At 43.9% G+C, this 26,307-nt stretch overlaps 1 protein-coding gene across 1 annotated transcript in view; it reads right to left on the bottom strand.

The window, feature by feature from the left end:
- Positions 1-26,307, bottom strand: part of SYNPO2L (synaptopodin 2 like) — a 36,538-nt gene that overhangs the window by 7,617 nt on the left and 2,614 nt on the right. Inside the window, exons 2-3 of the mRNA XM_069019385.1 lie at positions 15,542-15,693; positions 12,122-12,783 (exon numbers count right to left, since the gene is read on the bottom strand). Of these exons, the coding sequence (XP_068875486.1) occupies positions 12,122-12,783; positions 15,542-15,693 (814 nt within the window). The remainder of the gene's footprint in view (positions 1-12,121; positions 12,784-15,541; positions 15,694-26,307) is intronic.

Genomic DNA, 26,307 nt, shown 5'->3' with positions numbered 1-26,307 from the left:
ATCATAGTACAGATGAAACAACCATCCACTGTAAGCATCTAATAATTTATCAAAAAAACCATCTTGTCCAGCCCTGACATTCCCAAGAGGTAGTAAATTATGTTCTGCTGAAGGAAGAGAGAGGAGAGTAGAGGAGAGGAGAGGAGAGGAGAGGAGAGGACAGGACAGGACAGGACAGGACAGGACAGGACAGGTGCAAGGCAGTGCTGAGGGATGGCATTAGCTCAAGAGATGATGGAAGCTGCTCAGTCCTCTCAGGATGCCACTTCTGATCATTCTATCACAAAGCATTCATTCAGTGGGAACCTGCTAATGTGGCAAAGTCACCTACAGTGGGGCACAGGGAGCTTAGTTAAGAAGTTTACTAGTTTTCCTGAGGGACACAGTCTCCCAAAACCTTCCTAGGCTAGACAGTTGTGGCAAGTGTCATCATTCCATACTGTATCAGTGTAACCACAGCAGAAAGAGCTTCTCTCTCCCAGCCCAGGCTGAAAATCAAATGTTGATTTGCAAAGCAGTCATCCTTCCACGAAGCTCTCAAAGTTTGCAGCCATTCCATAGCACATGCTACTGCTTTGGGATTTCAGCAAGGGGCCTTCTGCAGTTTGAGATCACCTCATGTGGATGCACAGTCCATTCCTCTCCTTTGCACTCAGAATTGGAAACAGGAAAAGCAATGCTGAAATTGCTCACTATTTGTACTTGCATTTGCAAAGTGAAAGCTCTCTGCAAAACTTTCCTTACAGAATGACTCCACCTTGCTGAACCAACACTGAAGTAGTGTCCAGGTTTTTGTGTAGATTTAGTGTTCTTCAGGGCCGTCACAGACCTGCTCTCCATGATGGAAACAAACTACAGTCCCAGAAGGTCTGCCCACTTCATTTACAAATCTGCATACCTGTGTCTCTAGAGGTTGTTGACAATGGAAGAAATAAGGGAAGTTGCTACAAACAACCTTGCTACAAGCTACTACACCTCACCTGGTGGTATTTTGCTTCCAAATTTATAAGGAGAAAGAGCAGCACCACAGAATCTTAGTCAAATGCAGAATATTTAAACTCTGGCCTGAGTGACTCACAGGAGGATTTCTAGCATCAGGAGCTAACAGCTAGGGAGCTACACCATACAAAGTGATGTTTGCAGAGCCCTTTCTGACAGCAGAGTACCATGGAAGTGCCAACTCTAAAGTCTGGGCTAGCAAATACTGTCCGAGAAAACATAACAGTAGATGGTCTTGGCTTTAACTCCACCAGCTTGTAGTCCTGGCTCAGCATTAGGATCCATGTACAACTTCCCTAGAAAGTTGCTCTGAACTGACCTGTGCTCTGAAGGAGCTGGCAAGTAGGGCCCTCTGGGACTTGCTTCTCACCTTCCTCTTCTCTTCTTCCTACTTTTCTCCCCGTCAAAGGCTAAAGTACATGACTAATTACACCAGTCCTCCCAACAGAAAAATGGTCATGCTATTCAAGTTACAATCTTCCACAACATATTAAGAAAAAACAGAAAGACAAATATTCCTAAGATGACTTGTAGAAGGTAAAGAGCAAGAATGAAATCAGAATAGGCAAAAGAACAGGGTAAGGAGAGTAGACAAAAAAAAAGGAGATGAAAGGAAAGAAGGAAGAAAGGAAGAGAAGAGAAGAGAAGAGAAGAGAAGAGAAGAGAAGAGAAGAGAAGAGAAGAGAAGAGAAGAGAAGAGAGAAGAGAAGAGAAGAGAAGAGAAGAGAAGAGAAGAGAAGAGAAGAGAAGAGAAGAGAAGAGAAGAGAAGAGAAGAGAAGAGAAGAGAGAAAAAAGAAAAGGAAAAGGAAAAGGAAAAGGAAAAGGAAAAGGAAAAGGAAAGAGAAAAGAAAAGAAAAGAAAAGAAAAGAAAAGAAAAGAAAAGAAAAGAAAAGAAAAGAAAAGAAAAGAAAAGAAAAGAAAAGAAAAGAAAAGAAAAGAAAAGAAAAGAAAAGAAAAGAAAAGAAAAGAAAAGAAAAGAAAAGAAAAGAAAAGAAAAGAGAGGAGACATCTGTACCTGCATAAGGCTGATCCAAGCTTGAGAAAGTAGAGTCCAGACCTGGAGAACTGGGCATGTCACAAAGCCCGTTTAATTCACAACTCCCCATAAACAGAAAGAGAGGCAATGAGAGAGGAGCAGAGCAGTCCCCTTCTGGAGCAGAACCAAAACTATGAGATGTCCAAGCTCTTTGCTATCAGTCCACAAGCCTTTTAAAGCCTCTCTTTTGTCTCGTAGGCATTGCTGCTGAAAGCCATGAGGTCACTCTGTCTATTTTTGTCTTCATAGCTTCATCACTGAGCAGTGTGATGGACATTGTCACCTGGCACTTAAACACCCTTATTCTTTCCCCCACTCTGTACTCCCTGTAAGAAGAAACTCCTCTTTTTTATTTTAAAAAAAGAAAATATACTCCATATTCTCACAGCTTCTGTGATGCAAGCTTCAGGTTAGAAAGGTGCAAGCTTCGAGTTAGTGTTACCAATGCCCCAATGTCCAGCATTTCTGTGCCAAAGAGCCCTTCAAAGAGATGAAGCTAACACAGTGTGCATGTCCAACATTGACAGGCAGAAGAAACCTGCACAGGAGGAAAATAATTTTCATTGCCTGAAAACCTCAGAGAGCACTCAGCTCCAGGTAAACATTAGGAAGAAAAGAGACAGCAGAGGCTTTAATTTCCTGTGTATATCAACTTTCTTCCCCGTCTGAAGAGAACCAGTCCATGATTTAGATTTCTGTTGTGTACAAGACTGAGCAACATTTAACAGAGGAGCATCGGGATCCTGGATGCCTGCAGTGAAGTTGTTTAGCTGAATTAAAACAGCAGAGGCTGTTACCTACACTGAAAACATGGCTGTGCCCAGGGAGGGTGATGGAGTGTTTGAAAACCAGGGAGTGGTGTTTTGGCAGCACCATTTGGAGCTCCAGCACTGGAGACTGAGAGGTGTTGAAAGATGAGATGCTGATAGTGAGGACTGTGGTGGATGGGAAGGAAGGGAATAGATGGTGCTGGGAGTCTGCAAATCTCTGCTGTTGTGGCCTGCTCAGCATCTCTTCACACTTTATCTAGGTCCTGTCTTACTGCTCCTTTCTGTACTCAAGCAATAGCTCCTGTCAGACAATCCCAGAGCTGTGGCCAAGAGACACTGTCCCATGATTCTCCCTCCCAGCAGCCCCAGCCTTAGCAACTCTGTAGCCTTGGCAGATTATCTCCAGTGTTAGAGAGTCTGGAAAAATGAAGTTCTGACCATACCTCCTGAAATCCAGTAGCCATCACTGCATGCCAAGAAGACAACTCCCACAAGGCAATATTGCTGTAGAGAGACCTGTCATGCCTCATGCAGAGGCTCTTAGAGCAAGAGCAATGAAAGTGGTTCAGTCTCTTTTGTGATGAACATTTACACATACAGGGATATATGTATATATATGTCTCTTTGGGGAAAGCTTGATACATACCTTTGGAATGAAATATTGATACATACCTTTGGAATGAAAATACAGCTCTGTCTCTAGTGAGAACATTCAAACAGAATAGATAAAAGAGTAAAAAGAAGGGTTATAAAATTCTCATAAATTCTGTTGGTGTGTTGAATAACTTCTATAGAAGACTTTTTAACTTCTAAAGCACTTATTTTATGTTCACACTGAATTCTGTTGGAAAAAATCCACAAAAATGAAAAATTTCTATTAAGCAAAGCCTACAAAGATTTTCCTCTTAACTAAGTTTCACTGAAGTGAAATGATTTTTGTTACTAATTACAGTAAAGAGAAGTGTAAAAAGTATAAATCTTCTCAAGATCAGGCCTTATTAAAAGAAAGCATTTTAATGTATGCCCAGGCAAGCTACTGAACAAGCAGGCTTCCATAACGTCAGATACTGTTCTTGTTCTCTAGGAAACAAACAATAGTAATTTTATTACCAAGATCAAATTCTAGAAAAGCGATTACTATAGAAAATAAGAACTCTGCTACTTCCATAAATAAAGAGCCCGTTCCTCTGTGATGAAATGCTACTTGTCAACTGCTTTTTTCAGATGGAGTCACCTCGAATTTTGTTCTTCCAGCTATTTATGTTAGATAAGGTCATTTTTCCATGGCTAATGTTGCAAATATCTCAGTAAGTCATAAGAGGCCACAGACGTCTCATACTTTACATACCTGAAGTCCTTTCAAATGAGATTTGGATGGGTTATATTGACCTTCTAAGTATTTCCCTGTTGAAGGTTTCAACCTTTAAAGCTTTGATCAGTATTTAAATTGCAAACAGTTAAGCAGAGGCATATATATTCTTTTACTTCAAAGTAAAGGTAAAACTCTTGGGGTAGGAAATTTCTCATTCTTGGATATTTGCACACTTCCATCACATAACCTGTGCATAATATACAACACAGATATGGCTTCAGCTCCAGTTTAGGATGCTACAGACAAATGCTACAGTCCTACTCAAGTCTGCAACACTTTAGCTTGTATCCGAGGTTAAATAGCTAAATACTTGTCAAACCACTGTTTCTTCTTGAATGGCTAGTGATTTTAAGTGTGCCAGCGAGACACTGCCCCACTGTAATCTCCTGGTTTTGGAAAAACACAAATCAGGCTTTTCTGAAGGTGAGTTGACAGCCCAGGTGAAAAAACATGCCCAGTCATTTTGTAGATTTTTGACCATTTTTAACCATACTGCTATTGGAGAGCTCTGTTAGGCAAAGAGGGTGTGGAGACCTACCTGTGCATGGCTGCAATATCTTAGTCTCATGGTATCCTTCTGGAGACTTGAATAGCTTTTTCACTCAAAAAAATCTCCCTCAGTTGGGTGACAGTTTGCCTTTCTTTCTGAGCTGGATGGAAGTGTCCTCAGTGCAAAAGGTAGCACAAAAGGCCAGTTTTTCTGGGCTGATAGCTCACACTTTGGCCCTGGATATTCCCTACATAGTCTTCTCCCAAAGGAGAACTTTCTTTTGCCAGGACAGCACCTGTTGAATCCACTAGTGAATCTGTCTTTTGTGGTTTTAGCCCAATTCCCTATGAAAGGTTTATGCAGTCAATGCTGCACGTCTTTTGATCTTCCGATTTCATGCTAATAGCTTTTGAGTCCATTTGCTAATTTTAAGAGTCTGAAGCCACAAAGATACAATGCTCCTACAAGTTTACTTGGAAATAAGAGGCTCAACAGAGGAGAGAGACCCCACCGTAAGAAGCGAGAAGCCCAAGTGCAGTCTTAATTAGGCATCCAAAACTGGAGAACGCACACACACATGCTTTCTCATTTTGAATGTGAGAGACAGACATCAGACAGATTTGCATTTACTAGACATGAGAGAATGAGATATCAAATACAAAACATAAAGGATGCCAGGATCTGCTAATTCTGCTGCTTACCAAATTTCTTGATGTCTGACAGCAGGATACCACTGACTGATCATCTCTTTGTCTTTCAGCGTATCCAACATCTACTCCAGTAATACAGACAAGTATATGCTCACCATCTCAGTATGTGGACTTGATTAATCCTCTAGCAGTTGCTGTACGGTCTCATTAACCAGTTGATTTTAGTCCTTTTCTACAACAGTTCAAGCTCCTACTACATTAAAAATTCTAGCCATTCATGAGACAACTATATACCTTCCATGTGTCATGTCATCTGCCAGTTAATACACAGCAATCTCCACTGAATCCCCAGGACATCCATTGAAAATGGTATTATTGCTATTTCCTGTTACTGCTTGCTAGGTACAGCACCCCAGAGAAACAAGCCACATTTACAAAGCTTCACTAGCAGAAATCTGTATCTGAAAAAGCAGATAGGAAGACAATAGCAGTGTACCTGGCATCATTTTTGAGCTCCTTAGTCCAGGTAACCCCCCTCCCTCCCCTGTGTCCCCCACACACCTGGGTTTCTCTGGGAAGAAAAACCAGAGAAAAGCTGCAAGGTGTCTCAGCTAGGTTCCAGATTTGAATAATAGCAGTTTTGGGGCTGTGGTGTGCCCCACAGCACATATCGCTTGTTCTGTCTAGATGCAGCCAGAGGACAAGATCCACTGACAGAAGAGAAGAGGGCTGGGATTTTTTATCATCTGTCTCCTTGCCAGTCATATAACATTGAGGTGGAGAGGACCTTTGATTGACATTAGTGTTTAAAGCTCCGTGGGTGAAAATATAGAGGTAGTCCTGTTAGATTCAGAAGCCCAGTGAAACACTACTACCAACTTAGCCAGTTAGCTCATCTGACATCATGAACCATTAATAGTTATGTTTTCTGTTCTATTCTTAGCCAATTGTGCGGTCACTTTACGGTAGTCCTATCTCATCCATATTTCTCTCATTGGAAAAGTCATGTGGAACTGTATCGGGTATCTTATAGAAGCCAATATATACTGTGTTCACATTATTCCTTCAGCCATGAAGTCTTATCTTACTGAGCAGGTCAATGATTCTTTCTACTTTTTATTAGTCCACATTGATTTTACTGTTCATTTTGATTTCTACAAATATGCACAAAAGAACTACTTCATTCAACTAACTGAAACTAAATGATTTTTTTTTCTTATCCTCAGAGCCTATGTCTATTAGAAGGGTATGTTCTTGGTCTTTTTCCCTGAGACCCTTTTCATTATTCCAAGGTTCTTGGCAAAGACTGAGGACCATTCTGATACGATTTTCATTAATTCCTTACATTTGACCTCTACAGAGAAGCTGACTCAGCCTTGTCCTTTCAGTACAGTCAGTGTATCAAGATATGCTGAATCTACTCGCCCCCATTTCTGCTCCTGTTTCTTTCACCAAAGAGCTAGATTCTTAGTTAACCTAAGTGGTAGATACTGATGACAGTAAAGCTTTACACATTTCCCAGCAAACTACTGTCCCTTCATACGATGGGTTTAAGTGAAACTGAAGAACAAGTATTTGCCAGGTTGACAGTTTTCTCCTTCCTAGCTATAATTTTCTCTCACTTCTCTTGAGTAATGACTGTTGTTTAATCACTCCTTGTCAAAGTCCTTATATGCCTCTCCCTTGTCCATCACTATCACTTTGTCTCAAAACAATTTCAGTGTTGTCCCTGAGCAGACTTGTCCCAACCTTGTAAGCAACCTTGTCCCACATCACTTTCAGAACTGATGGAAACAACTAGACAGGGAAAGGGATTCCTGCTGACTGTTTGCATTACAATTTCTTTCAACTCAGCTCTCAAACCCCTGGAATCTAAAACTACCAGCTTGGTTAAGACAGTCTGTGGGGTTATATGTGTAGTTGTTTCAGTCTGATTATTGCTGTAATCACCTTTGTGATCTGAACTATTGGCAAAATTTTGGTTTAATCCCATTGTTCCCCATCAGCTTTACACATCCTAAGTCAGAGTAGAAGTGCGTGTGCAAGGACAGGCTATGTTAATATATGTGACAACATAGTGACAAAATCACTAACTGGGGCTCTGCAAGGACCATGGAGCTTGGAAGTGAACTCTGACACTGCTTCAGCAGCAGCAGGAGGATAAATGACCTCTGATCATGTCTGAGGAACTGTGACCCAAAGTCAGAGTCCCTGTGCTGACAATAATAACATAGAAGTAATGTCTGAGTAACTGATAGTTTAAAAAAAGATGCTTCAAATGATCTCTCATATAGTAGAAATACTAGGACAAATGAGAGTATATAGCTTTTCATTTTAGGGATCCCATAGTTTTCCTCCATCCATCTTCAAATGCTAAAGATCTTTCCCCTCCCAGAGAATATTATCTGCAGCTAGATTTATCTTGAGCTAGCACACGTTCAGCTAAAGCTGTGTGTCTGTCAGGTTCTGGGGCAGCAGGATTGCAGTGAGGTACAAAGGTGGAGCAGAGCAGAGCTCTATCAGCCTTATTTCCAGTACTGCAACCCACAACGTCCTCACTGAAATGCTGGACAAGAGTGATGCCTGAGGGAATGATACTGGAGGTCTCCAGTAAGAATACCTGAGGAAGATGGCCAATTACTTGTGACAACTGTTGAGATGACTTGAGAAAGAGGGAAAAATTCATCCACACTAGCTAATACAGACAACAGTAGTTTATAATCGCTGTCTTCTGCCCAATTAATGTATCAGCCTGAAAATATCACCTCTGCTTTCCATAGAGGACATAAACCGAAGGAGTAAGATCAAATGTCAAACTCAAGCCTAAAGATGGAGAGAGAGGGCTCTAAATGCCTGGTGTTTATCTCATGGTAGTCTTTAATAAATGCCTTTCAAGCGGCACAGAATTCAAAGCTGAATGTGAGTTATTAAGGGGGTTTCTTAAACAAACGCATATAACTGGACTGCTACTGCAGCGTATGGAAACTGATTTCCCAAGCGGATGCCAATTTCCAGTTTCATGTGTGCTGAAATGAAATCAGTCTCTCCATCTGTGATTCAATCATGGAAGCTGTTGTCCTTGTTTTCCTAATGGCTGGCTGCTCACTGAGTAGCAAGGGCCAAGGGTGATTCAGCATTGCTTCATACAGACTTCCTGTAAGATCAATAGTTCAGGCAATTAATTTTAATCTCCTGGTCTAAGCAGAATTGTTTTCTATTTTACTTTAAGGCACGTAGGATGTAGTAGTAGAAGGCTACTATCCTAAACCTTTTGGTCTCGTAGACTGCAATGAATGACAAAACTGGTAAGTTAGGCTAACAGTCACATAACTGTGATCATTAGAGTTACAACTGTCAAGGCTGAAAGCCAAGTAGAAAAGGTGGTGCAATAAGTTCAAACTACCATTCAGATACTTCTTCTTCACAGCTCCTGTGGCCTATACCAGTTGTAACAGGCTGACAGATGGCTTGCTGCACTCACCCTCTCTGCAGAGAAATGTGACTGCAGTCACTCTTAGAGAAGGTAATCTCTATGACCTGCCAATGAATAGGCCACTTATTTATAAGTATCATATCTTTTCAAATGATGCTGCTGTACATCCGCTTTAAACAAGAAGGATTTCCTTTTCTGATATGGAATGTAGAGACTTTGATGACTCTGCACAGGCAGCCAGGCCCATATAAAGCAGAGGAGGAAATTTCCCCACCCAGTTTTCCCTCCCTTCCTCTACCATACATGGAGAGGCTCTTGAATCCTAGGAACTAAAAATAGTCCAGCAGATAAGTTTAAATTAAGATATTTTGAAGCACTTCTTGCACTGACACAGTGTGATAGCAAGTTAGGAATAGACTGCTATCCTGGTATGTCTATCCTCTGCTGACAATTTGTATTTCCAGTTGTGAGAAACTCTGAGCCTTTTGTCCTTTGAGATGGTTTAGGATGGGGGTGAAAATACAGTGAACCTCAGAGAGCACAGGTGGCTGAGAAGAAGCAACCATGGCTACAGATGGATCCCAAGCCTCTGATAGTGGGGTGAGAAGAGAAGGACACTGCAGGACCTATGGAGAACCAAAAAACCTCACTTGCAATTACTTGCGACAACTATAGTCTGATTCTCCCTGCCACAAGCTCCCGCTTTCTGCTAAACTCCTGAAACTGACTTATATATTTTAATTTGTATTTTCTGTCTTGCTGTCTCTTCCTCTTCTTCTGCACTGTGCAAGGGGCACTTAAATGATCTCAGAAAGGGACTTAGCTTGGCCCTTTATAGTGATGACAAACTGAGGGCCTAAAGATCCCCAGTTTCCCCAGGGATTAATCATCTCTCTAAAAAGAGCAAGTTACAGTTTTAGTGGGAAGAAAACAAATTCATACTTTTGTTTCTACAGATTAGGCAAAATACTGGCTGTTCACAAACATCACTGTTCAATAGTTCATTTAAAATACAGCAGAGTCCCTGTTTACTGGCTGTTCTCTTACCCCACTGAGCAAAACACCAGGGTGCATAGAAGCCACTGGGTAGTGATACAGACTAAAGTTTTTTACCTGTAGGGCAAGTTCCCCTGTATTTGGGTGCACCTGTCCTCCCATTCCAGTCCACAGCTTCTCTGCAAGCAGCCTCCCATGCAGCCAGTGGAGCTCAGCAGTCCCCCATCCACCTGTGTTTATTCCTGTGTTTATTCTAGGTAGGGGTGTTCTTTAGCTCTGTTGACCATGTAATGAACACCTTCCCTCCCTCCTCCTTACTTGCTTCCTTCCTTCACCATCACTGGCTGCTGAACCGGACTTTTGTTTTAATGGTTGCTGTGCTGCAGCATGATCAGGATGTAGAATTTTGCCTTCTCATTTACTGACAAGATCCCTAACCCAAGAAAAGATGATGTGAGTTACCATCCCTGGCAGAGTAACTCCTACAGAAGGACACCCATGGCCAAACATAAACCAAAAAGAGGGTGAGCAGTGAAGGAGTAATAGGAGAATAAAATACTACCTCATTCTGCAGTGCTTCTGGGAACCCTAACTCCAGCTGGCAATATTGTTGCATCATCTCCTGCCATGGGATATTATCTTGCTATCAGAAATGCTCTGAATTAAATACGTAGCTTTCCTGGGATCCCTCTGTAGTGATGCCGTCCATGGAAATAAGTCTTGATGTAAAGCAATTGCTCTTCCACTGCTAGAACTATCAGGTGGCAGGGAGCAGCTGAACATGCCTTTCTCAACATTCACCTCATGCTTGTACATTATTCAAAGGGAAAAAAAATAGCTTCATCTTCAGGGAGGCTGAAATTGCTGATTTCTTTCCTGTCCTAAGGAAAATGAGTGCTAAAGACTAGGAAGAAGTAGAACAACGCATCAGGTCACGTCCACTGCCCAGCAGAGCAAGACCTAAGGGACCCAACTGAGCCTCTCCTCTTAAGACTGGAAAGAGCAGTAGGACAGTGCCCTGTCTGAAGGAAGCACCTAGGTTTGAAAGTTACCTCTAAAGGAGTCCTTAGGCAGAACAGATAAAAGAATATTTAGCCCAAGGAAAAGAGAGGTTTAATAATTTCCTTGCAGTATTATCTGGCCTGGGTAAAATGTTTTTGCATTTGAAGCAGAAGATCAGAAATTAGAATCCACGTTTTCTTTCTGATTCAGTCTAGTAACTTTTCTGTGTCTCTCCGTTTTCCATTCTATCCCTAAGCTATTTTTTAAAAACCTGCTTTATTTCTAGGCTCAGAGTAATGTAAAGTAGTCTGTCATACTACACACTGAGGTATGTATATGAAAATAAGTTTATGATTACCTTGTTTTTAATATTATGAGATAGATCACAACTCTAAAATCAGATAATACCTTGTTTTGCCCTCACATCTGGGCTTGAAATACTCCATGTGTAGCAGAAACCAGGAAAGATATTCACAATTAAGGTCACTTCAGGTCCATCACCCATATACTACACTACATTTTTCAGTACTTTATTCCACATGGCAAGGTCTTGACTGTCAGGGATGGCACTACAAGGAACTGTTTCAAGAGCTGATTTACCAACTCCTGCCTGTCCTTGCTGGCAACCCTCCAACACCTAAAAAGTTATAAATTCTACCTGAACTCACCAGCTTCTGCCAGACATGGGCACCCTTGTTGGACTGAGTGCCTGCAGGGAAAATTGATGCAGAGGAGTCCCTCCCTGAGCTGGACAGGGTGAGAGAAATAAATCTGTTACTGACAAGACTCTTTTGCGGCTACTGCTGTCTGCAAATTATCTTTCATCAGTCCTTAATTATGTAATACTGCATGCCTCTGTGCCCATGGAGAGCTGCACTGAACAGAGCACTCCTTGGGAGCCTCTTGAAATGAGAGTTCTGTGCTTGACACACAGGTAGCTAAGGAGCAAACTGAGCTGCCATTAGACTTCTGTAAAGCCAGGGAAATTTAACCTCCAAGTTCTTTCCTGACACCATCATGTCATCTAAGTCTTCTTAGTCCAAAGTGTTGAAGAAAACAATGACCTCCATCCTTTTTCCAGGACACAGAGGTGCTACAGCACAGCTGGTTGTATGGCTGCAGCCTCTATGAGTGACTCCCAGACTCCTGACCCCAGACACTTTCTCTTATCTGTTTCTTAGGATGTCTTGGGTGAGGTAGACCCGAGTGCCAAAGCTGCAGTAGGAAGCCCTGGTCTCTGCAGGTCTGATGTGACTCTGCTCCTTTGCAAGCTAGAGGAGCTAACCCACCTTATATTTGCAGAAATCAGGCTTTTGGAAGGAGATCCAGCACAAGAAAAAGGCATGGGTGAATGGCAGTTTAGAGGACTTACTGGCCTGCTTGGCTTTCTCTGCATATGTGGTGGTTAGGTCTTCATCAACCGGATGTTCCACTGGCCCCACCATGGGGATGAGATGGCGTTCCGCTTGAATAGCCTTGGTGGCATGGGGCAGGAGCATCGCCTCTGGAGAAGGCTCCCGTCCCTCTGTTGACGGTGGCCGCAACTGTCCCTCGCTGTCTGAGAATGGAGTGTCTGTGCGACTGCCAGGCAGGCAGACAATCTCCCTCTTGGCCACCCCGCTGGAGCTGGCCAGCTCTGCTCCCCCCTGCGCAGCGGCCTCCGGCATGCTCTCGTAGCCACTCTGTTCGGACAGGGACACCTCGTCCTGAGGTGCATCAGCCCTGCTGGTGGTGCTGTCAGGTGGCGAGCGTGGGCTCTTCTTGCGAGCCCGGCGGTGCTTCTCCTGTGCCACGTTGTCAGCATCACTGTCTGTCTCACCATAGTAGGCCTCGCTGTCCGGTGGGGACGTGAGGCTCTCCAGGTGTCTCTGTGACCTCCGTGGCTGTGAGGGCTGTGCAGTGGCTGGGGCTCCTGCTGGTTCAGAACTGAGTAACTGTGCCGGGGGGCTGAGCAGGGATGGTGGAGAGAGCACGTGCTGCCCTGGAGAAGGGGAACGCTGGAGCCATGGACCAGTCTGGTCCCCACCAACTATCCTGTGGGGAAAAGGAAAAGTGGTGAGCGAGGTCTAGTTTCTGTGGCTAAGCTGGAAAGAAACCCTGACATGAGAGAGGGCTATGGATTGAGATGGTGTTACAGGTGTTTTTCAGGTGGTACAGACATCTGAAGTGTAGGTGCCAAGGACAGACTCATCTCTGACATCAGCTACATGCTCTCAATTCTGATTTTCTGCTTCATGACTCTATGGAAACTAGGTGTTAAACAATCAAAAGTCAGAATGCTCTAAAACCAAAAAATCTACCAAGCTTAATCAGCTCCCCAGGCATTTCTCCTGGAGAGATGAATTCCTGCATAGCAAGCATTCCCCAGGACAGTGTGACTACCCCTCAGCCTGCAGCTTGTCAGCAGAGAACGGCTGGTGCTCAGCTATCACACTGCACTCCAGCTGCTCCTGCAGCTGAGACTGTGTCAGCCCTGCAGATCCTGGCACTCCCAAACTGCTTTAGTTCAGACTGGGCTCCAAAGAAGTCAGTGCTATTTGTTTGCCCTGACCTCTGCATGGGAGTAAATAGAAAATACTTAGGATATAAAGGCCCAAGTGTTTTTTGGGGATAGGACTCTGGTATCCAGTGGTAGGAGACCACTCTAATATTTAGCCTGCTCCCTGTGGGACTGCTTCACAAGCTAACTACCAGTGCCTGGGTTTTGATTAACATATGCAGTCATGCTGGCGAGCCCAATCCATGGTGCCATTTGCCTTTGGCTTAGACATACCAACTTCAAGCCCCTAAGACATCTGGAAGGATGACTGGAGTAGGTGCAGGCAGACTGGTGCAGTCAACCCTACTGCTGGCTTCCAGAGGGAAGCAGAATTGGCTGTGCTAACAGGAAAAGAGCCTACTCTGTCTTCCCTCCCCTCAAGAGTGAGTCTGGATTTCAATGGCAATTTGACTCCAGCCCACACAGATGGAGCAGGGAACTTGTTCCTTCTCTTGTCAGAGTCACCAAGGCTTACAAGAGCTATAAAGGAGTCCTAAGTATTTGCCTTCTGAATATGCATACCATGAAGCCAGGCAGACAGCATTGCCTCTGTAAAGCTGTGGAACTCATGACTTGGATCCCAGTTCTAAACTGTGAAAAATTTATGTCAAATGCAAACCTTTGTGGAAGCTAAGGGTGGGAGAATTTCTCTGGCAGTTTATTTTTTTAATACTATTTACCATTATGAAATCTCACTGGGTAGCACCCTCAGTGTTCCACAAGCAAAACAGAACAGTCCCTCCTCTTCTTTAAACACTTGACCAGGTAACTGAAAAGCATTACTGCTTGTAAGCCAGTTTCTCTTGTTCTCTACTGTCAGGTCAGTGTCTGTCCCCTCCTCTTTTTCTGAAATACACATACTCCAGAGTCATCCAGCTACCTCTCCTTTCTGAACAGGAAAGATTGGTGTTTTCTCTGGGAACATAAATATGAAGTGGGAATAGACATGTGATCAAGAGAGCAATATTTGATGATTTCTCCACAACTCCAATGAAGCCAACTGATTACATTATTTCCAAACCATCCAGTGTTGGCTCCATCCAGAGGGCTGTGAGAAGCCTGCCTTTGTCACTTTGTTAATTCAAAGTGTGCTGAATTTGACCCATTAGAATTTGCCCAGGCACCTGTTGGCTGCAGATAGGCTCCAATGGTGTGAGATAAGGCTTTGGCAAGGGACCAGGAGCTATTCTGGACACCTCGTATAAAACTTACTCATCCCACTTAATCACAGCTATGGTATAGAGCAAGCACATCAGAAGGCACCGGCACTTTCTCTGAAGCCAAGAGGAAGATCCTACATGCTCAGGCTTTCCTTCTCTGAGCACTGCCCACCTCTGCTCCTGCTTTACAGATGACAGCAACCAGCGTGGCTGTCCCTCCCCACTGCTCACAGTGCTCTCTCTATTTTTTCAGGACTGTAGAAAAATCACATCTTCCAGCCCCCTTCACCAGGGCCTGATTTTCTGAGGGTGACTTCTGTTTAGGCAGTAGTGTGGACTAGCTAGGACCTCATACAGCTTTGCTACCTTCATCTTTATAGGCTTATTCATTTATAGCTTGGGCCGCATCCAGCATGCACTGACGCACTGGGTTAACTTAGCACAGGGACAATGAGGAACGTTACTGGGACTATTTTTTGTCCTTAAATTTGAGCCTGATCTCCAGTATTCTCCTGAATGAGAGACTGGCACAGATATTTCTTCCCATAAAAAGGGGGCTCAGCCACACACCTCTAATCTTTGTGGCACTCAGTATACAGACTGTTGGACTACAACAGCCCACCGTAATAAATACTTTGGTAATCTTGTCTTGCCTTAACTATTCAATGCGTAGTCAAATCAATTTCTAGAGAACAGTTATTTACCCAGAATGAACCTGAGTGTCTTGTTGCTTGCTGAGATGAACTGCGTCTTTGGCATCTACTTGCTTGGTTACTAAATAGCTCATTCTTTGCAGCATAGCCTTCACACTGCAAACATTTCCCATCAACCTGAGGGACAGGGATGTCTGGGCTCAGTTCAGCCCCAGGGCCAGGCATTCTGGAGAACAGCACAGAGACAGGGCAAAACGTTGAGATGGCCACATGTTAGCCATGTTAGGGCATGGGTAAGTCCTCCTAGTACACCTTGCAGTATGGCGAAACCAAAGGCTTCCTACCTGCCTTCTTTCTGCTGGATGTGGATAGCTGCTGTGCTGGATGAAACCACCCTACTGTCTGCACTGTCACAGCACTGGCACTTGGGAGCAGGTTACCTTTTCACGCGGATGTTGAGCATGCCGTTGGACGAATCGATGATCTGCATGGCATTAGCATGGGACAGGCCAGCACATGACTTCCCATTGATAGATACTAGAACATCATTTTCCCACAGGCCTCCACGGCATGCTTTGCTTCTCTTTCGAATCTGAAAAAGCAGGAGAGAGGATAGGAATGAAGGGAAGAAGAGCAGCTATTTAGTTCAGTTGCTTGTCTCTTGCTGGCACTTTTATTGCTCCATTCCTCACAGAATAAAATAAGGCCTAAGGCTACTGTGCTGCCACAGTGGAGCACTAATCCTCTTGGATGAGCCCTCGCTGTGCCTTTTGGTCTCTGTATTCCTGTTAATTCCAAGAATCACTCTGCTGAACATAGGCCTGACCTGATCACCAACCCAGTCCTTTAGTGCAGATGAAAGACTCAAGAATATCTACATGCTCTTCTCCTCTTGTTCCCTGTCTCCTAAGTTGTTTAGGGAGTCTGTGTTTCAGAGAGGGAACAGACTATGCCTGCACATGACCGTGTGTCCTTCTGCATGCTCCTACTGTACTTCCTTGGTATGATCCCTGACTCATGCAGAGCCTCTGCAAGTACCATCCTCAGGGAAGCTGACACAGGGGAGAGGTGGTGGTTCCAAGGCATGTTCTGTTGTTAAGCATTTCTGCTCCAATGGCTTTGGTCAGTGTATTTCTGGACATCTGCATCAGGCCATATGGTGTCCTGTTACACAAGTGTAAACTTGGAATAAATCTTTAGCCTTAACAGGAGTTGTGCAAGATATGCATTGCTATATCTGAGAAGAGAGTTGGAGTCACTGTTCCAGGCTAGCTCCTAGATCTGGCCTCTCATGCCCATCTTCCACCAAGCGTTTCCTCTCCCTTTCCTTCCATCATCCATCAGTTAAACTTCTTACCAACTCACAGTAGCCCTTCTGCTAGAGCAAGCAAGCAAGCAAACCAAATGCCCACTCAGCCAAAAATCACAGACCTCTCCCATACAGGCAAACAATGGAGACAGTCTTGTAGGACAGCTTGGCACCCATAATGTACTCATTTTGCACATAAAAGAATAGCCAAGTAAAATCACTGGGTCAGAGCAAGTCAGGACTAAGGTAGTATTACACTATATTTGTAGAGTCTTCTAGAATATTTCTTCAGCTCTTGCAGTTAAGTGAAAGACAAATCATGCAGAGCTGTTGAACAGAGGGTGCAGTGAACAAACTGTGTCAGATCCCTGCAGAGAAGTAATACTCAACAGGGCACCTTCACCCACATCTCACAGCCTTGCTGCTTGAGCCACCAGACTCATCTATAACATCATAAAGCTACTTTGCCCACACTCCCATGGCAGCTTCAAGAAAGAGAAATGAATGTGGGAGGATTGATGCCCTGACATTGTTCTTGCAGGAGCAGCAGGGAGGAGGAGAGGAGAGAGCTGGAGGAGCTAAGGAAGTCTCATGGTATGGCTGGCCAGTCTTAGGGCCCAGGCCCTCTGCACTCATGGGGTATGTGAGTGCCCTGGGCTCGACCCTCCTGGCCTGTTTTGAGCAGACAAGAGCAACACTCCTCCCAGGTCAGCCTGTCAGCAGGACTGAGAGGTGTTGGGGAAGAAGATGGAAAGAAGAGGGCTATGCTTCAAGTTGTTTTTGTATTCAGTGGCACTTTATCACACTGTAGCCTTTCCAACTTGACCCCAAATCTTGCCTGCATGCTTAAAATAGGGACTGGCTCATCCCAGCTGCCACATCCATCAGCCTCTGTCATTTTAGTCCTTTATCTCCCTCCTTGTTAATATAAGCCTGGAATGAGCATGTGTAGGTCTGTAATGAACTACTGCTGAGGAACAACTTTTCTGCTGTTACAGTATAAATGCTGCTTCCTGATACTTCCTTCAGATGCAGCTGTTAACTGAGAAGGTATAGCAGACACATCTTCCAGTGCTGCCTACTGACACAACAGCTAATGAAAAGAGGTTAAAAGGAAGGTTTCCTGGTATTCCCCAAAAGGCCAATGCTGCTCCATAGCCAAGTACTTGGTGCTTAGCACTTGATGGGAACATATTTGCTGAGTATCTCTCCCAGTTGTGAAGCGAGGGGACTGGGGGTTAAAGGCTGTCAGCAGGTGCACTGAGCATTCCTCACATCCCATGGTATTCCTCCCTGCTCACTGAAACCAACTGGATGTGGGCTGGTGACCAGCCAGAACAGCAACAGTAAGCTCCCTGCAGTTCTCTGGTCCTTCAGTACCGCAAGTCTTTGCAGGCAACTATTTGGGATTCCCACGCAGGAAGGATCAGGCTGTGCTCCCAACACTGCCTGATGCTGTTTCAGGTACCTTTATATCAGAGAAGGCTGGTGGGACACAAGTAGTCCATGTGGGCTGATAATAATGAGCAAGCAATGCATTTTTCTCATGGTTAGTGAGGATGCTGGGTCTGGCTTGGTCTGTGCTCAAATTTTACTGAACTGACAGGAAGCACATGCACTAAAGCAACTATTGGTACCTAGGTGCTCTACAATCCAGCAGGCACTTTTCCATGTCTCCATTTCTTTCTGGGAAAACAGGACCAGGTTTCTTCTAGCACAGGAAGAAACCTATAGAGTCTGAAAATAACGTGTCTGGCTCAGTCTTCCACAGATTTATAAACCCTCTCTGGAAGTTTATGAATTTGCTTCCCGGGATCAGAGGGAAATGACCTATCCACAGCTTCATTTTTATGCCAAACCCCTACCCCACTGCATTTGCCAGGGAGGAAGGCAAAGGGGTTAAACGCAGAAGAGGATTGTGCAGAGAAAGAAGGACAGTACAGGACTTAATCCACAGCCATGACAGCAGAGTGCAGTGTGCTGGAGGCTGCAGAGCCTCTGGACAGAGACCAATACAAGCCTGGCAGTTTTTATGTGACTGCCAGCTCTGTGCTGTAGAGACTTTAATGACAACGTGTAGCCTGCACGTCTTGCGTACAGCGAGGGCAGCACTGAGCCTTTGAGGCCCCCGGCCAGGGTGGCTGCCCAGTCCAAAAGCCAGGCTTCTCTGCCCATCCTGAAGGTCAAGCTGCCCTCAGGCTCAGCCACTTGCTCCCCATGTCCAAAAGATGCCCTCTCCTGGGCACCCAGTGAGCCACATGAAGTGTCACTAACAGGGAGCTTCTGCTTAAGCTGCAGAAAGCTTGGAAGGTGTCACCCAACAGCTGTTCTGAAGAGGTAGGAAAAGTTGGAAAAAGTGGCTTTTCAAAGAGAAAACCTCTCTGTTTTCTCTAACACGTATCTGGAGAGCTTTCTTGTGCAAATGAGAAGCAGGACTGACAGATTCTGACAAGTGGTATGGGCTGGCCCCAGACCTGGCCCTGGGGGATTGCACTATCAGACCTTCTAGCACATACTGGTGAGGACTGACCTCTCCTTTCCTGTGGGGTACCCACAAATTCTGTGAGCCTCTCCTAACTGACTGTTACACTTTCCACTCCATGCCTCAGTGGACACACCCTGCCACGGCATACCTTGACTCATGGGAGAGGACTCATGTCCTGTTTAGATTTCAGATGGGTTTAGGAAATCCCAGTTTCAGAGTTTTACAGATTTATGCTACTGGAAAAACAAATCAGTGTGCAGAACTGGAATACATTTACTCAGAAAACTATCCATCTCCCTGCCCTCTCTGCAGGAGTTCTGGTGACAAAAGAGCTCTTGTCAAAGGGGTTTGGGTATTTGCAGCACCTAGGTACATGCACACACAGACACATGTTTTCTTTCATTACTTTGCCTGCTTCCTCCCATCGATGGTGTTCAATCAGACAGAAGGGAAAGGACAGAGGCAGCTGGGAGCAAACAAATGGAAAAGAGTAAGGCAACAATTGAGGAGGAAAGGAATAAGAATAGTTGTTGAAAGGAAGGTCAGAGCTAAGAGAGGCCAGGAAGGCCAGGGCTGAGATCAGGCTTTAACAGTACAGTACAAGTTTCCTTGTACAGCCCTAGGCAGACAAAAGGACATGCTGACTATTGGACGTGTCTTGGGGAATTCAGCCTGGCTTTCAGGAACAGAATGCAAGAGAGGAGGGGGTCAGATGCAACTTGGCAGCATCTGTCCTTCAGTAGGGACTATATTTAGATAGTGGTATGTGGGGGGCTGAACACATGCTGGGATGCTAAGAATAGAGGAATCCTGATAGTAACTCAGTGGCTTCACATCTTGCCTCAGTACAGCCCAGAGAACCTGTCTTAAAACTTTGCAACCACTCTCCCTGCTGGCCAACACCACTTCTTCCTAAGGAAATAGGCTGTAGGTAAATAGAAGTGGTTTGCAGTGTAGGTTCATGCCATCCATCTCTCCCCTAGCCTCCCCAAGCCACCTCCTGCTTCCTCTCATTGGGAAAGCTCAGACTATAAGGTAGGAAGACAAATTACATTATCAGTCTTCCCCTAATCTCCTACAGTCTTTCCAGCAGAAACCTAGCAACCTCAGTCCAAGTCAGAGTTGTCTAGTGAATACAATTCATCTTCCCATCCAAGGCCCTTCCACTCTCTGATTGCATCTCTCAACACACAGCTGTCCCCTTCCCCCAGAAGCTACAATGCCATGGGATCCAACACTCTATACAACCTGGCAGTGTTTAAATTTCATTCCCAGCCTTATGTGGAATGTAATCCTGTCACAGGGTTCTCATGGAGAGGTAAGACCTGACTTGTTGTGGTATAAAGCATTACCAAAATGGAATGACTCAAGCAAGAGCCAACCAGCATGTGGGTCTGCTCCTCCTAGAACTTCCTGCTCAGCTGAACCACAAACAGAGCAGTTGCTAGATGCAAAAGCAGAAACAAACACCCTCCATCTCTTCCTTCTTTCTGAAGATGGGTGTGGATATCATTTTGGTTATTGGAACAGTTCAGTTTTCTTCCAAGGCCAGGGCCTAATCTTTTTGTGCAAGGAAGGGATACCCCTGTGGCTGGAGTGAGGAAATGGCTAGAGTGGGTAGATGGCTAGAGTGGGATTCAGAAGACCTGGATGATTTTTTGTGTGACCTTGGAGAAAACACTCAGACTGGGAGCCATAAAAGGCAGGAGCCTGGAAACCAGGACATTTTTCAGCAGTCTTTCTTTATCTCAGTTGCCCACCTGAACACAGAGATTCAGTGAGATACTTTTCCTATGCCTTATCTGTTAAGTAGCAAATAACATCACATCCTCATGGCAATGCCATGTTTTTCCTGGAAGCTATTTTACAGGAGAATATTTACTTTAATCTGTTATAATTACACTAAGCATTACAGCTACACAGGAAATTAGTTCCAGTAACTTCCTGATGAAAAATCGTATTCCTTCTTAAGAGGTGACACTGGATGACTTGCCTCTTGGTAAAATAGATCCAGTGTCTCTGCAGACCTACTTCACAGGCATCCATGGTGAAGCTTAATTAGGGAGTCCTTATATAAAGAAAGAGGGAAGAGAACACATACTTTGTGGGATGGACACAGCAAGGGAGAGTGGTGAAAAGGCGTATCTTAAGTGGCAGGACACACTTGGGTGGCTTCTGGGCAAGGGGTTTAGCAATGAGAGCTGGTAGTGGAAGAGAATGCTGGTGCCGGTCAATTGGTTAAGTACATGTCAGACTACTAAATATGTTACTGTCTAGAGTGTGCTGGTGCAGGAAGGAGAGAACAACTTCTTAGATGGACTAGATTTAATTCTGACTTGTACCAGCTGATATAAAACAATCAGGGATTGTTGGTTTTCTCTCTGTTGGTTTTCTGTTACTTAAATGAAGTGCCTTAAAATGAGTTTTCTGTTGTGATAATACAAGAGAGGGAAGAGAAAAACAACCTCAAACAATCCACTTTCTTTTCCTAAGCAAAAAATTTAGCACAGGTCTCATTGCTGAGAGCAAGTTTCTAGGCAGAGGTGGCCCTAGGTAGATAAAAAGAGGCTTTATCTCCTTAGCTATTTGTTACTTCATGGTAGATGAGCTGAAAAGTGATTGAAATGTAATATCAATGAGAAAGAATAATGCCACATGTACTGTAATAGATACTAAAAGTACTTGATAAGCATTTTACCCTCAACAGAGTAAGCAGCAGGATATCAAGTGTTTTTTATATGAAGCAAGGATTTAGAAGGAACAGATATATTTGTCAACTATTTGCACCAGGTCCCACATCTAGGAGCTGTGAGAAAAGCAACTAAATGTTCAGAAAAAACATGCTTATACATGTCCCATGTAAGTCCTTTTTCCAGAGGCTCAACCTGGTTCCTGGGCCACGAAAGATTTTAGAATCTAAACCTAAGGGAATTGGAGCTCATAAGCAAATCTAGCAACCAAAACGTCTTTTTACAGGTACAGGCACTGAACTGGGACAGAAGGAGGGAAAGACCCTTGAACATGGGGCAGCGTTATCCAGAGACATGGCTTCAGTCCTCCAGAACAAGGTGTTCTCAACCTTTGCACTGCGTGCTCATACTGTGCTCTAAGGGGCCATGAAGATTTGCAAGCCCTGAATAAAAACCCTTATCAAAACAGAAGACTCTTGTCAGCTGCTACTAATTGTTGAACAGCAGCAGTCTTACGTATAATAGGCCTCCACAGTATTTATGCTGAGAGAGGGCAAATTAGAAGATGACATACCTACTATTGTTTCGATAGAAGGAGGGCCACTTTTGTTTGCAAAAAAATACTGGACACAGCATTCATAATATTGCAGGAGTGCGTTACTGCACCAAAAGACAGCACTCACTAACCCAAAGGCAGCCTTTCAGCAATAGTCTGAGGAGGACAAGCACCGTTGTTCTGCAGCAGCGAGGACAGGATCAGCCACAAGTATGGATTAGAGAAGTACCCCATTCACCTGAAGGATCCAGGGCACTTCAGTACAGAGACCTTCCTGTGACTTGCAGCATCTTTTAGTCATCTTGTAGGTATGAATGTACATCACAGACCAGGCTCGCCCTCCATAGATGTATTCAGTAGTTCTAGCCAGTAGCAGGCTGAATAATGTCAGCAAATGAACCTGAGCTCTGGGCCGCAACTACTCTAGCATCAAACTGTTGAAATGATCCTTGGTACATCTTTGGCTCAGATCAGCTATTGCTGTCCTGAACAATTCCCAGGCACAGTTTGGGAGCTAGAACAGACCATTCCCAGAGCCACTGCCTGTGGGCATGTGGTCATTTTGTTTGGAAGAATAGAAAATGTTAATTGCTGGGCTGCATTACACTCTGTAGCAGCTGGCGTGCCAGAGAATGGTCCCAGGTACATTTAATGCACCAGGTATAGATGGAGCATGCATGGTTTCACTGCAACTTCTCATCAAGAGATTCTTCCAGGTTGTTGGAAAGTTCCCTCACTAGCAGCCAAGTGTAGCACCTGCCTAAGTGCCGACAGGCCATAAAATATGTCCAGGAGCACTCCCAAAGCAGCTTGAGGCACTCCAAAACCAGCATTAGTGACTGCTACATATTAGGCCACCAGCAGTGCTTTTTTAGGTGTGACAGTAAACATTTGCAAAACCATATAAAGAACAGGCTACCCACTGAAAAGGGGAGTGGAAGAGAAGGTGCTCGCAAATCTGGAAGCCATCAGGCCTATTTGGGTTAGAGCTGGCACCTCCAGCAGGAATAATGTCACGTGAGCAAAGGAGAATGGCACAGAGCAGCCAGGCTGTGTGTCACAGGGAGCAGTGACATGGCAAGCAGGCAGCAAGGGTATTTTGCAGAGGACATAATAGAAACAGTGAATTATCAGCAGAGAACCATACAGGAAAAAGTAGGAATATGTGGGAAAGAGCTTAAAAGGAGGTTGTGATGAACTGCTCTTAAACAACAAAACAATTTTTGGTTTTAGAACCAATACAATCCTGTGTTACTGCTTCCCCTAACATTTCCTCTAACACAGCTGCAGAGTATTTGTACAGAACAGCCAACTGAAAAGAGTATCTTGAGCTACCAGGGCCAATCCTCTGTCGTTTTCAGAGGCCATATTGTTTACTCCAGCTCATAAACTGACTTGGAAGGTTTTCAATTCTTTTTCTAGATTGGAAAATCATTGCTGAACTTCCCTGGTTAGTTGTTCTGTGCTGTCAGTGCTGTCACCTATATTTGAATAGTGTTGCTGATATTTGCTCAACATCTATTTGTAGATTGCAGTCACCTCTTCCAATATTTTGCTAGGTGAAAGAAGCCTTCTCTCCTCCCCTCCTTTTCTATGGCTGCTTTACATTACATCTCTTTTCCTTGAAAGTGGCTGATTCTGTAAGTATGGTATTTCCATTGAATTCCCCCATGTGCATTAGTCAGTAACATCAATGTTTTCCTACCTCTGTTAGACATGGCTACCTGAGGCTCATTTGTTTATGTTTGCCTCTTTTTTTTCAGAGACACATAATTTTGCTGGCTTATCATTAGTGATGCACTAATATGGCCAGGTCCTTTGCCTCTATCATCAGTACCAGCTGTAAAGACTCAGTTTCCTCTATTTTGTCAGTATTACTTGTACTTGTGCTGGAGGCAGAAGTGCCTTCCTTGCTTTTCATAGAAAGTAACCAAGTTTCCCCCTCATTGAATAAATCTTGTTTTGTAGCAGGATCCCTAAAGGCAGGTTTGCATGAACTTGCATCATCTTAAAACTGTCCTGTTCATCTTCATAAAAATTATTTCCATAATAAAATTTCATGTTAGGTTTCTACTTTGGTTGATTAATGGCATTAGTGCTTACAGTTTTTCTCAGACTAGCTATTTTACATTTTGTTTTGTTTCAAATGCATTTGATGCACAGATCCTTACTACAAAGAAATCCTCCAGGAACTTGATGGTATTGTTCTCTCTTACTCTCTTTTCAGTATGCATGAACCTTCTCATCAGTTACAGCTACATCTGAGGACCATGTACTTTCCCTCAGCCTTTCTAAAATAAAAATCTTGCCATCTGTGGATCCTTTTTGCGTCTTGTGTTTATGTTTGTTCTCTTTCTTTCCTGATGACTGTTTCTGGTCCAAGATGTCTTGTGTTGTGTTGTCATGTGCACCACAGCTACTGAACTACACCAAATCAGCTTTATTTTGTTGAGGGGTAGTGTAAACTCCCACTAGACTTTATCTGCTTCATTAGGTAAGAGGTAAAAGCTTCATTAGGAATCACAATAAGCCAGTATGAATCCAGAGTAGTTCAACTGATTTCACTTTAAAGGACATAGCTGTAACTAAGAACAAAATGAAGATTGTCCTTAGCTTTTTGTGTTCTTTAGTCTTTATTTTCCTCTTTGTTTCTCTAATTCTTGATATTCCTATCCTTTGTAATTTCTGCAGAATGATTAATGTCCTCTGTTGATGTTTGATCATGCTGTGTATCTGCCTGCTGAGCATATCAATGTCTGCCTTTCTTTCAGCTTACTTATTACAGCATGATACTTTAGTACAACCCTCATTGAAGTCATCTATTCTTTCTCACTGAAGGCTCTTAAAACGCTAAAAACTTAAAAGTTTTTTGTTTATTTTTTGGTCTCGCTCTCTACTCTTATAGTGTCTGTTTTTATTAGATGAATTTTTAATGGTATGCCTTTCCAATACACATCAGTATGGCAGCCTTCAGATTCACATTAGGCAATTTTAGCACCTGGACACTGCAAATGATTGTTTGGGTGGAACAAAAGAGTCAGTATGTGCTCTTGTAGGCAAGTTTAAGATAGGCAAATCTGGAACCATATAATCAGTTAGTGTTGATGCTAGCATTTCAATCTTGCTCGTGTTATTTAAATTTGCACTTTTTCCTCAGTATCCACTGGGCACTGCTGGAAGAAGCAATGTTCTGATCCCAAGGCAGGCACAGCTGGTTTGGCACCATAAGTTTACTTGAACACAAAATTAGTTATCATAGAATCATAAAATGGTTGGAAGGCATCTTAAAGGTCACCTAGTTCCAACCCCCCTGCCACGGGCAGGGACACCTTCCACTAGACCAGGTTGTTCAGAGCCCCATCCAACCTGGCCTTGAACACTTCCAGGGATGGGGCACCCACAGTTTCTCTGGGCAACCTGGTCCAGTGCCTCACTACATCTAATCTAAATCTCTCCTCTTTTAGTTTAAGGTAATTCCTCCTTATCCTATCACTATCTATGCATCTAAAACATATCTCTCCCTCTCTTTTATTAAGTTCCCTTTAGGTACTGGAAGGCTGCAGTGGGGTCTCCCCAGAGCCTTCTCTTCTCCAGGCTGAACAATCCCAACTCTCTCAGCCTGTCTTCATAGGAGAGACTGCTCCATCCCTTGGATCATTTAGATCCTCTAAACCCTAGGAGGTCCACATCTTTCCTGCACTGGGGACCCCAGAGCTTTATGCAAGTGCTCCAAGTGGGCAGAGGGGCAGAATCACCTCCCTCCACCTGCTGGCCGCTCCTCTTTTGATGCAGCTCAGGATGCTGTTGGCCTTCTGGGCTGTCAGGGCACACTGCTGGCTCATGCCCAGTTTTGTGCAACCCAAGAGATTGTCCGCAGGTATGTAATTCCAGCGTCTTTCTCTAGGTATGTGAGGAAGCATACAGTACACCCAAAGAATTTTCAGGAAAACAAAAAAAAAAAAAAGATACCAAGAACAGCAATCAGTGATTAATTTTATCATAATCTCCATAAAGAGAAACAATAAAAAGATGATGGTGATGTAAACTTTAGAAAGCATAAAGGCAAGAAGACTATGAACTGTGTACACTGATCACATAAGATGAGGAATTGGGAAGGGCTTTGACAAGAGCGACTCAAGCAGGAAATCCCACTTAGTGCAACATTT

Source organism: Aphelocoma coerulescens, chromosome 6 (assembly GCF_041296385.1).
Source record: "Aphelocoma coerulescens isolate FSJ_1873_10779 chromosome 6, UR_Acoe_1.0, whole genome shotgun sequence".
Classification (NCBI taxonomy): Eukaryota; Metazoa; Chordata; class Aves; order Passeriformes; family Corvidae; genus Aphelocoma; species Aphelocoma coerulescens.
The sequence above is the reverse complement of the archived record's forward strand: the minus strand, read 5'-3'. Positions and strand labels throughout refer to the sequence as shown.